We start from the raw sequence: 15,016 nt of genomic DNA, 5'->3' as shown, positions 1-15,016 counted from the left end.
TTAATCCCCAAAACCATGGGGAGAATATCTCTAGGCCATGTCAATGATCCTCAAGGCAGTCCCTGCTCACACAGGCCCAGAGCCCTGGAGGAAATAGTAGACTGGGCCCAGGGCCCCTGTGCTATGTGTTTTTGTAATTTGTATAAAAATTTAATGTATATGTTGTGTTGACTAAAAATAGAAATAATTAAAAATCATACATACTATGTGATGATACATTTAGACATTTACACTTGTGTGTGTATTTGGGAAAAAGACTACAGGTAAATATATCCACATTAATAGTATTTCTGGATTGCGGAATTATGGTTTCTTTTCTTTGTACACTTCAGATTTACAAAGCACGGGATAAGCAGGAAGAATTACTTTTATAATCAGCTATGACGGTAAATTTGTTCAAGGTGCAGGCTCATTTTTCCCATGTAACAAAGGAGTGTGCCTTGACCCAATCAGAGCTAAGTGTTGTTTATGTTTTAACTTACATCAATCTGTTTCTTTCATTTATATGAAAAGCACAAGGCATGTCCCAGGTTCATAAAAAGCAAATGAAATCATTGCCCTTTACTGACCTTGCTCTGAATTCAATAAAGTAAAAAGAAAGAGGATATTTATGTGAAAGGCCTGATTATCTATTCTACATATGTATATTGAGCATACAGCATATGCAAGGAATCATTCTAGGTGAAACAGGGAATACAGCAGTGAAAAACACAACCAAAACAACTTCCTTTAAAAAGTTTACATTCTAATGGGAGGAGAAGACATTAGAGTACCAACTGCATATTACTTTAGAAGATAATACATGCCATGGAGATTACAAAAAATAAAACTGAGTACAGGAAATGAATTTAGAAAAGGAGTGAAAATTTAAAATGGCTAGTTGCTAGTCAGGGTAAGCTTTATTGAGATGATATTTGCTTTTTATTTTTTGATATTTTTACAGCTTTATGTTTAATGAATATCAAACATACCATCAATATATAAAGTGTAAATGAGATGAATTTAACATGTACATGTGCCCATTAAACAATCACCATGAAGGAGATAGTGAACATATCCAACATGCCCAAAGCTCTCCAGTTTCTCTTTATAGTGCACACTCATACCTCTAAGGTGTGAAGTATTGAGTAACACACATACATACAAACACATACTGGGCTACCTCATTGTTTCATGAGCATTTGTTCAAAATGTTATCCTTATGTACATGAATTGTCTCAGAACTTTATTAAAACTTAGCTGATATACATGTATGTAACTATATTAGTACTACATTGTCTTAATTACTATAACTGTAAGTCTTGAGACCAGGTGCTGTTCCCCAAATTTGTTGCCTTTCAAAGCAACCTGCCATTGTAGGTCCTCTGCACATCTATGTAAATTTCAGAATGTTAGTTTGTCAGTTTCTAAAAGAAGAAATCCAGCTATGATTTGATTGGGGCTGTTATAGATCAATGTGGGAAGAGTAGAAATCTTAACAATATTGAGATTTATGACTTGTGAATTCCATTTATTCCATTTATTTGTTATCCCAACAATATTTTGTAGTTTTCAGATGTTTCACTTTTTTCAAGTTTATGCCTAAGTACTACACATTTTGATATTTAAAATAATATAAAATACTATAATATTGTGTTTTAATTTTTTTCTCCATTAATTGTCAGGTACCTTTAAATCATAATTTAATTGGATGATACAACTGGATTTTGAAAAAAGTATACATATATGTACATTAAAAATAATGTATTTTTTCTCTGTTTGGCAGACTGACTGCTATCATACTATGTATTAGTCCAAATTCACACTACTGATAAAGACATATTCGAGATTGAGAAGAAAAAGAGGTTTAATTACACTTACAGTTCCACATGGCTGGGGAGGCCTCAGAATCATGGTGAGAGGCAAAAGGCACTTCTTACATGGCAGTGGCAAGAGAAAATGAGGAAGAAGCAAAAGCAGAAACCCCTGATAAACCCATCAGATCTCATAACACTTATTCACTATAACAAGAATAATATGGGAAAGACCAGCCCTCATGATTCAATGACCTCCCTCTGGATCCCTCACACTACACGTGGGAATTCTGGGAGATACAATTCAAGTTGAGATTTGGGTGGAGACACAGCCAAACCACGTCATATCATAATGTAAAATTGCCCTCAATACTACTCGGCCTGCTCTCAAGGACAATATATCAAAATATATGGCATGTTTCAGTTTATTTAGCATCACAAAACTCTAAAATTGCACTTACTTGTAGAAACCTGGAATAATAATATAAATGCCAGCTCATAGGTAGATATACAGCTACATATGACAATTTTCTAAATGTCAGTCTAACCACTTTTTAATTCTATATTTTCAATGTTTTTCCTCCTCTTGAAACTCACTCACTCTTTTTTATTTTTTATTTCAATAGGTTTTTGGGGAACATGTGGTATTTGGTCACATAAATAAATTATTTAGTGGTGATTTGTGACATTTTGCTGCACCTATCTCCCAAGCAGTATACACTTTACCCAATGCATAATCTTTTATCCCTCACTCTGCTCCCATGCTTTCCCCCTAGTCCCTAAAGTCCATTGTATTATTCTTGTGATTCTGTATCCTCATAGCTTAGCTCCCATTTATGAGTAAAAATAGATGATATTTGGTTTTCCATTCCTGAGTTATTTCACTTAGAATAATAGTCTCCAATTCCATCCATTATTGTGAGTGGCATTATTTCATTCCTTTTTATGACCGAGTAGTATTCCATGGAGTATATGTATATATACCAGGTTTTCTTTTCTTTCTTTCTTTCTTTTTTTTTTTTTTTGAGACAGAGTCTCGTTCTGTCGTCCAGGCTGGAGTGCAGTGGCGTGATCTCAGCTCACTGCAAGCTCGGCCTCCCGGGTTCACACCATTCTCCTGCCTCAGCCTCCTGAGCAGCTGGGACTACAGGTGCCCACCACCACACCCGGCTAATTTTTTCATATTTTTAGTAGAGATGGGGTTTCACCATGTTAGCCAGGATGGTCTTGATCTCCTGATGTCATGATCCACCCGCCTCAACCTCTGAAAGTGCTGGGATTACAGGCGTGAGCCACCGCACCCAGCCCCAGATTTTCTTTATCCCCTCTCTGATGGATGGGTATTTGAGCTGGTTCCATACTTTTGCAATTGCAAATTGTGCTGCTGTAAACATGCGTGTGCAAGTGTTTTGTTCATGTAATGACTTATTTTCCTCGAAGTAGATAACTAGTATTGGGACTGCTGGATCAAATGTAGCCAACTGATCTTCAATAAAGCAAACAGAAACAAAGTGGGGAAAGGACACCCTATTCAACAAATGGTCCTGGGATAATTAGCAAGCCACATGTAGAAGAATGAAACTGGATCCTCATCTCTCACCTTACACAAAAATCAACTTAAGATGGAAGACTTAAAGACCTGAAACAATAAAAATTCTAGAAGATAACGTTGGAAAAACCCTCGTAGACACTGGTGTAGGCAAAAGGCTTTATAACCAAGAACCAAAAGACAAATGCAACAAAAACAAAGATAAATAGATGGGACTTAATTAAACTAAAAAGCTTCTGCAGAGCAAAATAAACCATCAGCAGAGTTAACAGACAACCCACAGAGTGGGGAAAAATCTTCAGAATCTATACATCCAACAAAGGACTAATATCCAGAATTTACAAAGAACTCAAATCAGCAAGAACAAAGCAAACAATCCCATCAAAAAGTGGGCTAAAGACTTAAATAGACAATTCTCAAAAGAAGAAATGGCCAACAAGCATGGAAAAATGCTCAACATCACTAACTATCAGGGAAATGAAAATCAAAACCACAATGAAATACCACCTTACTCCTGCAAGAATGGCCATAATCAAAAAAATAAAAAAAAAATAGATGTTGGTGTGGATGTGGTAAAAAGGGAACACTTTTATACTGTTGGTGGAAATGTAAACTAGTACAAGCACTATGGAAAACTGTGGAGATTCCTTAAAGAGATGACATTTGAATAAGAACTTGAAGTGAAAGTAGAAAATGTATAGCAATCTGGCAGAAGAGTGTTCCAAGAATATGGAACAGCCTGTGTGATAACTCTGAGGCAAGGATGTGCCTATCATGAGCAAGCAAGAACAAGGAGGCCAGTGTTCCTAAAACAGAATGAGCGAGGAGGACAAATAATAGGTGATGAGGTAATTAGGGACCAGATACCATGGTCTTGAAGGTTGTAGTAAAAACTTTAACTTTTATTTTGGTAAGAGGAGTGAGGTAATCTAGCTTAACATTTTAAAGTATCAAGCAGTTGCTGTGTGGAGAATAGATTGTAGTAGGACAAATATACCAGCAGGAAGACCAGTTAGGAATCTAATGCAGTAACCCAGGTGAGAGGTGAGGATGCCTTGGTCAGAGTTGCTAGCAGTAGAAGCAGTGAGAAGTGGTAAGAGTCTATATATATTTTAAAGATAGAGCCAAAAGCATCTTTTGTCTGTGGAGATGGAGAGACCTTAAGAATGACTCCAAAGATTTTAACCTCAGCACCTGGATGGATAGAGTTGTCATTACTTGAGATAGAAGAGAGCATGTGTATAATACATTTTCGTAAAGCACAGGAAATTCTGGTACATGCAGATCGACATGAGTTTTAAGCATTCCACTGGAAATAATGAGTCAGCACTGGCTACACAAGTCTGGATTTCAGAAGAAAAAGGCTTTTTGGCTAGAAATGCAATTTTGGAAATTGTTGACATATATAGCATTCTAAAATTTTGTGGACAGATGTCAGGACTTAGGCGTACGGCATACCAGCTCTTAGAGTTCAGTTTGATGCAGTAAAATCAGCAAACGGAACTGAGAAGGAGGACTAACATAGGGTAGGAGGAGTAAGTAAAACTAGAAATGAAAATCTCTGAAGGAAGAGAGAATGATGAAATGTGCCGAATGGGGTCTGTTTGATATAAAATAAGAGGGAGATGAATTAGAGTAAATACAGACAGGTCCTTCAAAGAATTATAAATGGGTAAGAAATGTGCCAGTAAATAGAACAGAAAGTGTAAGAAAAGGAAGAAGGCTCTTGTTTGTTTGTTTTGAGAAGAAATAATATATTTATTTACTCTTGGGAATGATCTATTAGTGAAAACAAATAGTAAATGAGAAAGAGAATGTGGAGCAAAGTCCTTGAGTGAATGTCCTAGTGCTTAATTGAGGCAAGTCCAAGTAGAGAGGCAAAGATTAATGTAGATTCTTACAGATAGTGTTGGGATGGGTGGCAATTCTCTTCTGACTGTTTCAATTTTCTCAGTGCCGAAGAAGATTAAATTTCAGACTGTATATACATGTATACATTTAACACATTGAGCATGTTTTGTGTGCTGAATACTATCATAGGCCTTGAGGTGACTATGTCATCAGATGTTCTTGCCCTCAGAAAATTTGCACTCTAATGAAGATGTACAATTAAACCTAAAAAAATTGTAAATGTTATGAGAAATGTTTGGTTTCTATGGAAGTACACAAAAAGGGCATTTAATTCACTTGGCCATGGGTGGCACTAGAGAAATTTTCCCTCACAAAGTAATCTCTAAGTTGAAATGTGACTATTGAATAGTGGTAGAGAAGCTGTAAATGGTACTTCAGATAGAAGGAATAGTGAATGGAAAGGCTGAAATGTGAGAGCTAATATGGCAGTTAAAGGAAATGGCAATGATGGTAAAAGTAAAAAGGTTGATGGAAAGAGTAACTGAGGTTGAAAGACTGGCAGGGGCAAGATTATGTATCCATGTAGAAGAGTTTGAAATTTCTCCTTTGAACATTTGGAAGGAACTTAAACAGTGAGAAGTTATGGACAGATTTGCATTTACACTCTAGAAAGAGCCTTGGCTCAAGTGTGACAAATGGAATGGGGTGAATTGAGGGGAAGTCAAGGAGAGCAGGTGAGAGACTATTTCAGTAAACAAGGTGAGAGGCGGTGTGTTGGAAGACTAGTAGTCACGGTGTTGCAGGAAAATGGGTCCACTTGAGCATATTCAGGAAGAAGAATCAAGTGGGTTTGAATGTGGATGATTGAGTGAAGAAAATCAAGCGTCACTAAGCATATGGCTTCGTGGTAACTTTAAATGAAATAAGATAACAGAGGTTTTTGGGGAAAAGTGCTGGATTAAACTTTTGACAATGCTATATGATGCCCAAGTGGAGTTTTTGAAAGAGACAGAAATGAGTCTAAAATTCAAGGAAAGTTGTTGTTTGATTTAAATTATAAATTTGATAGTCATCGGCATAGCTATTATTCAGTTTCTAACCAACTGCAAAGAAAAAAATAAAAACTTCGAAGAACAAATAGGCCAACAAATTGACATTCAGGTCACTGTTAACTTTTCTTATCACTAAGCCTGAGGCCATTGTCCTTTTATTCAGGTTTTCCTTTGTTCTTTAGAGGGTGAATTAGCATGTTCTTTTTATGTTTCCATATAGAATTCTCATGCATTTTGAAGTGAAAGGGTTATAAATGTCATATATATTTTTCCTTGGCATTTTTATTTTCTTCGAATAAGGAACATTTCACTATAAAGCATTTATAACAAACCTGATGTTGTAGGTCATATTCTCCAGCTACTAATTTTCCATAAAAATTTGCTTGAGGGAAAAAAAAGGAAAAACACTTTTTATTAGGATTTGAGCTAAACTGAGTTAGCTTGTTCATGGTCAAGAAGTCATTTATTGCTGATATGGCCTCTGCTGCTGAAGGTCTTTCTCCGTAAATCTAGCACATCCTGTGAAAGGTTAATGCTGCAGTTTAGCAGCCAATTCTATCCAAAGTGTAGTGAAAATTAGCATACTTTTTTTTTTTACTTAGTTTTGTGTATGCATATCAAGAGTCTTTTTAAAATTCAGACTCGAAATAATCCAACATTAAATAAATAAATAAAAATAATTGATTGTGTCATGCATTATGCTAGAGTTTTATATTCCTAAACTCATTTAAGGTTCTCAATCATACTTTCCAATTGGTATTGTTATATTTAATAATGTAAATGAAGAAAATGGGTGCCTGAAAGGTAGGTCTTTCTCCAGAAGTGACAAATAAGTCATAATTCCCAAGTCCAAAACATCAAAAAAAAAAAAAGCAAAACATTATGGATAAATAATAAATAATACTCTAGGAAGTCTTGAACGTTCGTCATTGTGCGAGCAGAGGGTCATTGAGAACTGGCTCTGAGAATCCCAAGAATTTTTCTTGCTGTCCTTTTGTTTATTGTCATTGTGTGCATTTTCCTGATGGTTCGCAAATAATTTGGAGCCTTTACAATGAAAGATGAGATCTTTATTGTGACAGAACAACAATCTAATTCATCTCTGACATGGTTCCCCCTTTACCCAGCATAAACCGAGTGCCAGCTTAATGATGTCATTCCCTATAATGTAGAATATCAAACAAGGAAGAAGTCATTTGGGGTCTGCACTGGGGAAAATAATGAACCATGTCTTTCAGTTTCTTGTGAGCAACACTGCAAAGGTTCTTAAATTTATCCCTAGGGTTTCTAAAAGGTAGAGATTGAGTATTGCACAGAACTAGTGTAACTAGCCTCACAGGATCATTCTAAAGATAAAATGAGATAATTTGAGTAATGAGATCTAGCATAGTGACTTGAACTTAATATAGGATTTTCTTATTTTTTTCTTTCTATTTTTTCTGTTTCTAGGTTGATTACTTCAGGCTAGAAAAATACCTTTGAATTTTGAAAGAAAATCTGTGTGTGTGTGTGTGTGTGTGTGTGTGTGTGTGTGTGTGTGTGTGTGTGTGTGTTTTGCAACTTTGGCTCTCCAAAAGGAAAAGTATAAAATTTTCTAGTTTCAGTTTTCTATACCCTAAGATTTAATTTAATCTAGGCCTGGAAAGAATAAAGCAACCTTTCAAATCCGCTGAAGTCAAAAGATTAAAATATCTGTGCTAAAAATACATAAGCAAAAACAGCAACAACCACAATATTCTAATGAAATGTAATAAGTATAAAATAAACTTATATAAAATAAAAAAAGATAAAACAATAGAAAGGAATAAGCTAACAGAAGCTTTAAGCAATGTTACCCAATGAGAGTTTTGAAGGAATTTTGGAATTTTCAGGAGTTTATATGAAAAAGTGTAAGTTTGGGAAAGAGAAAATTATGGGCAGATACCGAAGGCATAAACCATGTAGCATGTTTGGGAAACTTCACAGAATTTGGCACTGGTGAAATAAAAGGGACAAAATTCTACATTGAGGCTGAGTTCTGATTGTGGTCTACCTTCTATGCAAAGGAACTGGACTTTTCCCTCAGAACAAGGAGAGCCTTTGGAGAGCTGTAATCATAGGAATGCCAGAATCTGGCCTAGACTTAAAGATTAATTTTGGGTCAGGATAGAGTTGCTCAAATTCAAAGCCAAGTTTTATTGTTGACTCCTTTCCACCCCTTACAACCTCCCATAGTAAATGAAGACAACAATCTGTTCATTTGACTCATTAAATATATTTTGAAGCTGCCTCTTCCTGTCTATTGCTTATGACACAATCCTGATCTGAGCCACCATCACATGTTACTTGGATGTTTTAACTGCTTTTCTGACTTGTCTCTCAAGAAACCCTTTATCCCCAGATCCAATCTATACAACACCTAAATGTCTTTTTAAACTACAAATCTGATCATGTGACTCCTTTGTTTGAAACCATTCAGTGCCTTCTTCTAACACTTAAAACTGTGCAAAATAATCTACAAGTCCAAGAGAAATCTGGCTACATTCTCTCTTCAGATCTACTCTGTACCACTGACCCCCTGGTTTCCCAAACTCCAGCCCGATTATACTTTGCTCAGCCCTTGGCTCCAACAGTACTAATTCTGCCTAGATGCTATTCCTCCTGATTGGAACACCTCTTCCCAACATCACCTAGCAACATCAACCCTGCCTTCCCTTCAGCTTCAGACTGCTTTTTCCCTACTCCTCATCATGCCTGCAGTTACCTATCCAATGCTTATCTTCCTGGCTCAACTGGAAATATGCAGGGGCCTTGTCTTATTTGCTGGCGAAACCCACATTAATAGCATAGCACCTATCGTGTTGTAGATACTTAATGAACTTCTACCAAACAAATGTGCTGAATAAATGAATAAAGTGACTTGCTGTCACTGTGCTACAAAGCCACAGAAAGCATCATCTCTTGTCCTCAGAGAACTCACAATCCACCCGGTGAGAGAATAATGAAAAAAACGTAAGTCGATGTTTTATCCTCCTTCATAGGGACAAGCAGGTGCCATGGTAACACAGAGGAAAGAGTGAATAAAGAAATATATTTGTGGCAGAGGTGAAATTTGAATTAGTTCTGAGAGGAAGCATTAAAGACACTGTAGTCAAGCTGTCAGAACCTCAGGAAAAGGAAGGAGGCAAGGATGCGTGCAATATAAAATAAATCATGAGTCATTACTGTCCATGGACCCAATAATTACATATTTGAGCATTCGATGGTGACATAAAAAAGCATGGAGAAGAGTAATAGGTTTTATTTCCCTGAAGTAGAAAGAAGTGTGAATTGTCTGTGCTGTGAAGCTGGTGTGCAGAGTGGTTACTTTGGTAGTGAGTGAGCCCAATTGTCTGCCAAGCATCCTTATTGCTTAATGGTATCACAGTTTTAAAATGTATTGCCATACACACATTCATAGTTTAATTTACTACATCTGATATGTTGTATATGGTATGTAGATACTGGAACATCTTACAGCATAACTATTAATTTGAAGAAGCCCAATCTAAATGTTAAAATATATATCATGTATACCTAGTAAATATATACATGCTCATATATGTATAGTCATATGCATAGAGTATATAGTAATAAAATAATCCTATTATTTATCTTATACTACACTAAATATTTTTCACACTTTCTCTAATATTATTTTCACAATATTCCCCAAGATACTGATGTTCACATACCCTTTATACAGATTAGGAAACTAAAGGTTTGATAAACCATGTCCTTTATCTGAGGGTTAGAACGAGGATTTTAACTCATGTTTTCCAGCTCCATAGCACATTCCCTAATATGATACACTGCCAAAATAAATACATTTGATATTTAATTATACAAAAGAAATGAGGAAAAATGTTAAGGTTTTTCAATGCAATAAATGAGAGAGGCAATATTCTTTTGGCATAGTTATGGCAGATAATGATAATGGTCCTTAAGATTCAAAGGCAACCTCCTGCATGTGTGTTGAGTTTGATGGTTTTACTTTCAGCAGGAAGCACAGCCTGCACGACTAAGCTTTCCCACTGCTGAGATTAATTTCAGGTATCAGAGGTGTACTGGTGTGCACTGATGGCTGGATCTAATGCTCCTGGAGGCACACCTATTCCTCATATCATGATCAGTCTTTTCTGTTTGCCTTCTATGTGTAAAATAGATTAAGCTTCCTTGGTATTGTCTTATAAAATATATTACAGAGAACTTAAAGTGAAATTGCTTTGTATTGTAGAATAAAGGAAAAAAGCCAGATCAGAGTATTTGCAAATATGCATATTCTTTTCATGTTTGTGGTTTTATTCTTTGATTTAAAAAACATTAAAACATCTGTCCCACTCTAGGCCGTTTATATAAGTTGATTCATCCTTGCAGATCAGAAGGCCAGTGATAATAGCAAAAGTAGAGGGATGTTTAATACTTTCCTAGTAACTTTGCAGTTCTCTTCTCTATATCTCTTATTCTTTGCTTTTCTACATATACATTTCCATTGGTCCACTGCTCCCATTTAGCTCATGAGACATCCTACCGGACCTGTGATCTGATTGGTCCCTAGGTTAAGTTTACTGAAAGTTTTAGAGAAGGGCTTCACCACAGAACACTTCTAGACTTAGTCTGACTGCCTATCCTGATGTTCTTCCCATCAGTGTGAGCAGATTTAACATATTAATGATGCTTGGTGCTAGGGATTGTGGGAATAAAAGAACTCACCTATGTGAGATGAGGCAGAGCTTGTTTAGTCACTTATTTTATCAGAGCTTTCTAAAGTAAGGGAATCAGCCATCATCACTGTGTTAGCTAGAAACTCATAGGTAGGCAGGGCAGTGGAAAACATCATAGTGAACAGAAGAGAAGGGTTCAAGTATGCTTTGATTTGTGGTGGTTGGCATGAAGAAGCTGCAGTTGTGCTAACTAGAAGCAGGGCGTCCCCTGTAATTGGTTTGGGGAGCATATTGGCTTTTTCTGGTTGGTCCTGAGGTGGAAACAAAAATAAGGGAAGCTGTAGTCATTGAATAAATCCTATCTGTTCTGGGTCAATTGCTGCAGAGCTTTTGGTTTGGTTTCCTGGGGCTGATTGCTGCTGAGATTAGGGATAAGAGTACAGAGGTGATGTTAGTTGGAAAGGGGAACCTTTATGGGGAAGAATCAAGATTCAGCCATCCCTGAGTTTGAAGGAATTGTAGAAGTTTGCCAAATACCCGAACAAGTAAAGTGTGTCACAGAGAGAAAGCAGGCACAGAAGTGTGAAACAACAAGGCATGTGAAAGGGGCCTGACTATATTTTGGAGTTTTGAGAATATGACTAGAGCCAAGTCCCACAGAGCCTTATACACAAGGCAAAGGATTTCAGTTAACCCTAAAATGAATAAGGATGTAAAAGGAATTCTCAGCCCAGGAGTAGTGCTGTCAAGCTTGCTAAGTGACAAAATATGCTGGACAGAGGGTAGCTATTTATGAAAAATGCCTTGGGGTATCTAGGACTCAATGACTAGAGAAACAGTCAAGCCAAGGTCAGTAACAAGATATTGAGATGAACAATACCAACTCAGGTAAAGAGAGGATTATAGGAGTATTGGAAACAAGATTTAAATTCGGGACATAGACAAGTCACGTGAGGTAGCAGCGCACAGAAACAAGAACAAGAAAGGCAGGTTAGGCTGGTTCAGCTCCAGAAGTCAACATCTTGCCCTCATGAGGCTATTTTAAAAGGACTCAATATGAACCATTCTGCTCATACTGGTCAACATCTTTAAAGTGCTGCTAAGCACCTGACGTGTGAGGCTGAATTGGATGCACATTTTGAGTACGTAAAACTCTTTGCAAAGATAATTGTAATTGTCCTGTTTCTATAATTAGTATTTATAATTACAACACAAGAAATCAGTGTCCAGAGATAAATACATGATAAACAATCTTAAAATGTTTAATCCAGTAGTTTTAGATGAGAATTTCTTTTAGCTAGTGACCCCAGATGTCACGCTTTAGAACAGGGGTTTGGAAACTATGGCCCCCAGGCAAAATCCGGCATGCAGCATTTTTTAGAAGGTCTGTTGGAACACAGCCATATCCACTTATTTATGTGTTGTTTATAGCTACTTTCATACCACAACAGCAGGGCTGAATCACTGCAACAGAAATTGTATAGTCTGTAAAGGCTAAAATATTTGCTATCTGGGTTTTCTTTTTCTTCCCTCGAGATGGAGTCTTGCTTTGTTACCAAGGCTGGAGTGTAGTGGTGTGATCTCGGCTCACTGCAACCTCCGCCTCCCGGATTCAAGCAGTTCTCCTGCCTCAGCCTCCAGAGTAGCTGGGATTACAGGCACCAGCCACCATGCCCGGCTAATTTTTGTATTTTTAGTAGAAAAAGAGTTTCACCATGTTGGCCAGGTTGGTCTCAATCTCCTGACCTCGTGATGCACCTGGCTTGGTCTCCCAAAGTGCTGGGATTACAGACGTGAGCCACTGCGCCTGGCCTGCTATCTGGCGTTTCACAGAAAAAGTTTCCCAGCCTTTGACTTAGAACCCAGGGCAAATGGAACAAAATGTATTCGAATTACTTGACATGAAAATAAACATAATACATGAATCCTATCTATTGTGCATAATCTTCATAGGAGGTAATATCAGTCCCACGGTGTAGAAGAGGAAGGGAAGGCTCAGAGAGGTTAAGTAATATTTTGAGCATAATATAACAAATATCCAAAGTATGATTTTGACTTATGTCTAACTAGCTTCAAAATCTTTCAACTTTGTCAGATTCTCCCAGTTGTAACTTGCTATTTAATTTAGCAAACATTGAATATTTACTTCCCCAGTACCTGGTAAGTCACTGAGGTAGGTTCTATAGAGGTAAACTTGCCTTCAAGAAACTAAAATCTAGTGAAAGAACCAGAGAACTAGATAAACATGGCAAAGCATGAACAAAGGCAGGCCATATAGGTTAATCGAGTGTAGAAGTTAAGAACCTGCCTGTCTTGAAGTCCTAGATCTACTACAGGTAAGCTGGGCAACAAATCTAGTTATGGAATCTTTCTGTCATGCAACTTTCATGTCCATTTGGAAAAGATGATAGTTACTTGTCTTATGAAGATTGTGAGGAATAATGCATTATTTTATTCAATGTATACTACTGAGCATCTACTAGATACTCAAGTATGTCTTGATTTGTATCTAAATTTGTATGCTATAAAATCATATAGAAAATGAAGAGTCATTATCTAATTTTAAGTAGGAAAAATGTGAATCGATACTAATACTAAAAACTAGTAATTTACTCAATGCCAGGCAATGTTACCAGTGTTTTACGTTTTCAGAAAACAATTATGAGATAATTATGAAGAAAACAATTCTTCACTTTTCAAGAAAGAAAACCAAGGCAATGAGAAAGTAAGTAACTGGCCCACCCAAGGTTAGTGGATTTCCTATTCTCGACTTCTAGTCATACACTATCAAAATTGACAACTAAAGAAATAATGAAATGCAACAAAATGTTTATAGCATTTAAGAGAATAAATTAGTTTCTTAATGTCTAGATTTTATATTAAGTAAAGAGCTTGCAGAAAAAGTAACTGACAGTTGATGATTTTGATTATAATCAGTCAGATTTTTTCCATATTTGAGCAAAAATTGCAATTCACTTATCCAGTGAATTAATTCACCTATCCAGTGCTTTCAGTGTAGATTCGCTGAGTCATGTAACTTACGTCATCTCTTATAAATTGAGATGAAAAATGAAGAAATGATTGATTTATCTTAAAACAGTTCTATGTTGATAATATAAAAACTGACATGTTCATCTAAAATGTTTGATAAGTTGCATTATACATGATTCATATCTTATGTGTAACTTATATATGATATTTGATTTGGTTTATACACAAAGGAACAAATGTTTCTGTATAAGAAAGTTATTTTGCTTATTATAGAATTTAAAACTAAAATGATTCTTCCACGATGTCCATTTAACAATTTAAATTTAGGAAACATCTGGCATGTTCGATGAGTATTTACTTTGTATAATTGTGTTCGACATTTTAGTGCATTCCCTTTAGCAGTTTATTTCAGCAACCAACGCATGTGAACTTGCTTCTTGCTAAACGTTTATTTTAGCAAAGTTTTAGACCTCCAGATTTTAAGAAAAATTGCCCAGGCTGGAGTGTTGTGGCATGATCTTGGCTCACTGCAAGCTCCACCTCCCGGGTTCAAGCCATTCTCCTGCCACAGCCTCCCGAGTAGTTGGGAGTACAGGGGCCCGCTACTGCGCCCAGTGAATTGTTTTTCTTGTATCTTTAGTAGAGACAGGGTTTCACCATGTTAGCCAGGATGGTCGTCATCTCCTGGTCTGGTGATCTGCCTGCCTCGGCCTTCCAAAGTGCTGATATTACAGGCGTGCGGCCACAGTGCCCGGCCAAAAGTGTGGTTTTTTAAACTGTGAAGACACAAATGTACCACTGAGAACCCAAAGAAAATTGGACTGTTTAGTTTTGTGATTTGATGTCTGAAAAATAAAATTCTTTAGTTTCCTTTCATTTTTCCTCAGAGAATATAAACTGTGTTGTGATGTCAAACTCATTCTAAGTTTTGATGCCCATGGGCAAATTGTTTGCTCTAATTAAAACAAAATGAAGACAAATCTCTTACACGTAAATCTTTGATGGTGGTGGGAAATGTAGCTTCATGTTTTTAAAGTCTTCCCAGAAGTCGAAATGCCTCTCAATCTTGTAACTCTACTTTTTATAGCTACCTAAAAT

The 15,016-nt window shown here is 36.6% G+C and overlaps 1 protein-coding gene across 7 annotated transcripts in view; it reads left to right on the top strand.

The window, feature by feature from the left end:
* The window catches only part of LOC135965066 (uncharacterized), a 78,828-nt gene that overhangs the window by 39,716 nt on the left and 24,096 nt on the right, over positions 1–15,016 (top strand). For 6 of the 7 annotated variants that reach the window (XR_012417229.1, XM_065520546.2, XM_065520545.2 and 3 more), the window contains one exon: positions 13,580–13,652. The exons of the other annotated variant lie outside the window; for it this stretch is intronic. Coding sequence is in view for 4 of the 6 variants with exons in the window: in XM_065520546.2 (XP_065376618.1) it covers positions 13,580–13,652 (73 nt within the window). In the remaining 2 variants the exon portion in view is untranslated. The remainder of the gene's footprint in view (positions 1–13,579; positions 13,653–15,016) is intronic. 7 annotated transcript variants of the gene reach the window in all.

This window comes from Macaca fascicularis, chromosome 9 (genome assembly GCF_037993035.2).
Source record: "Macaca fascicularis isolate 582-1 chromosome 9, T2T-MFA8v1.1".
NCBI lineage: Eukaryota > Metazoa > Chordata > Mammalia > Primates > Cercopithecidae > Macaca > Macaca fascicularis.
The sequence above is the reverse complement of the archived record's forward strand: the minus strand, read 5'-3'. Positions and strand labels throughout refer to the sequence as shown.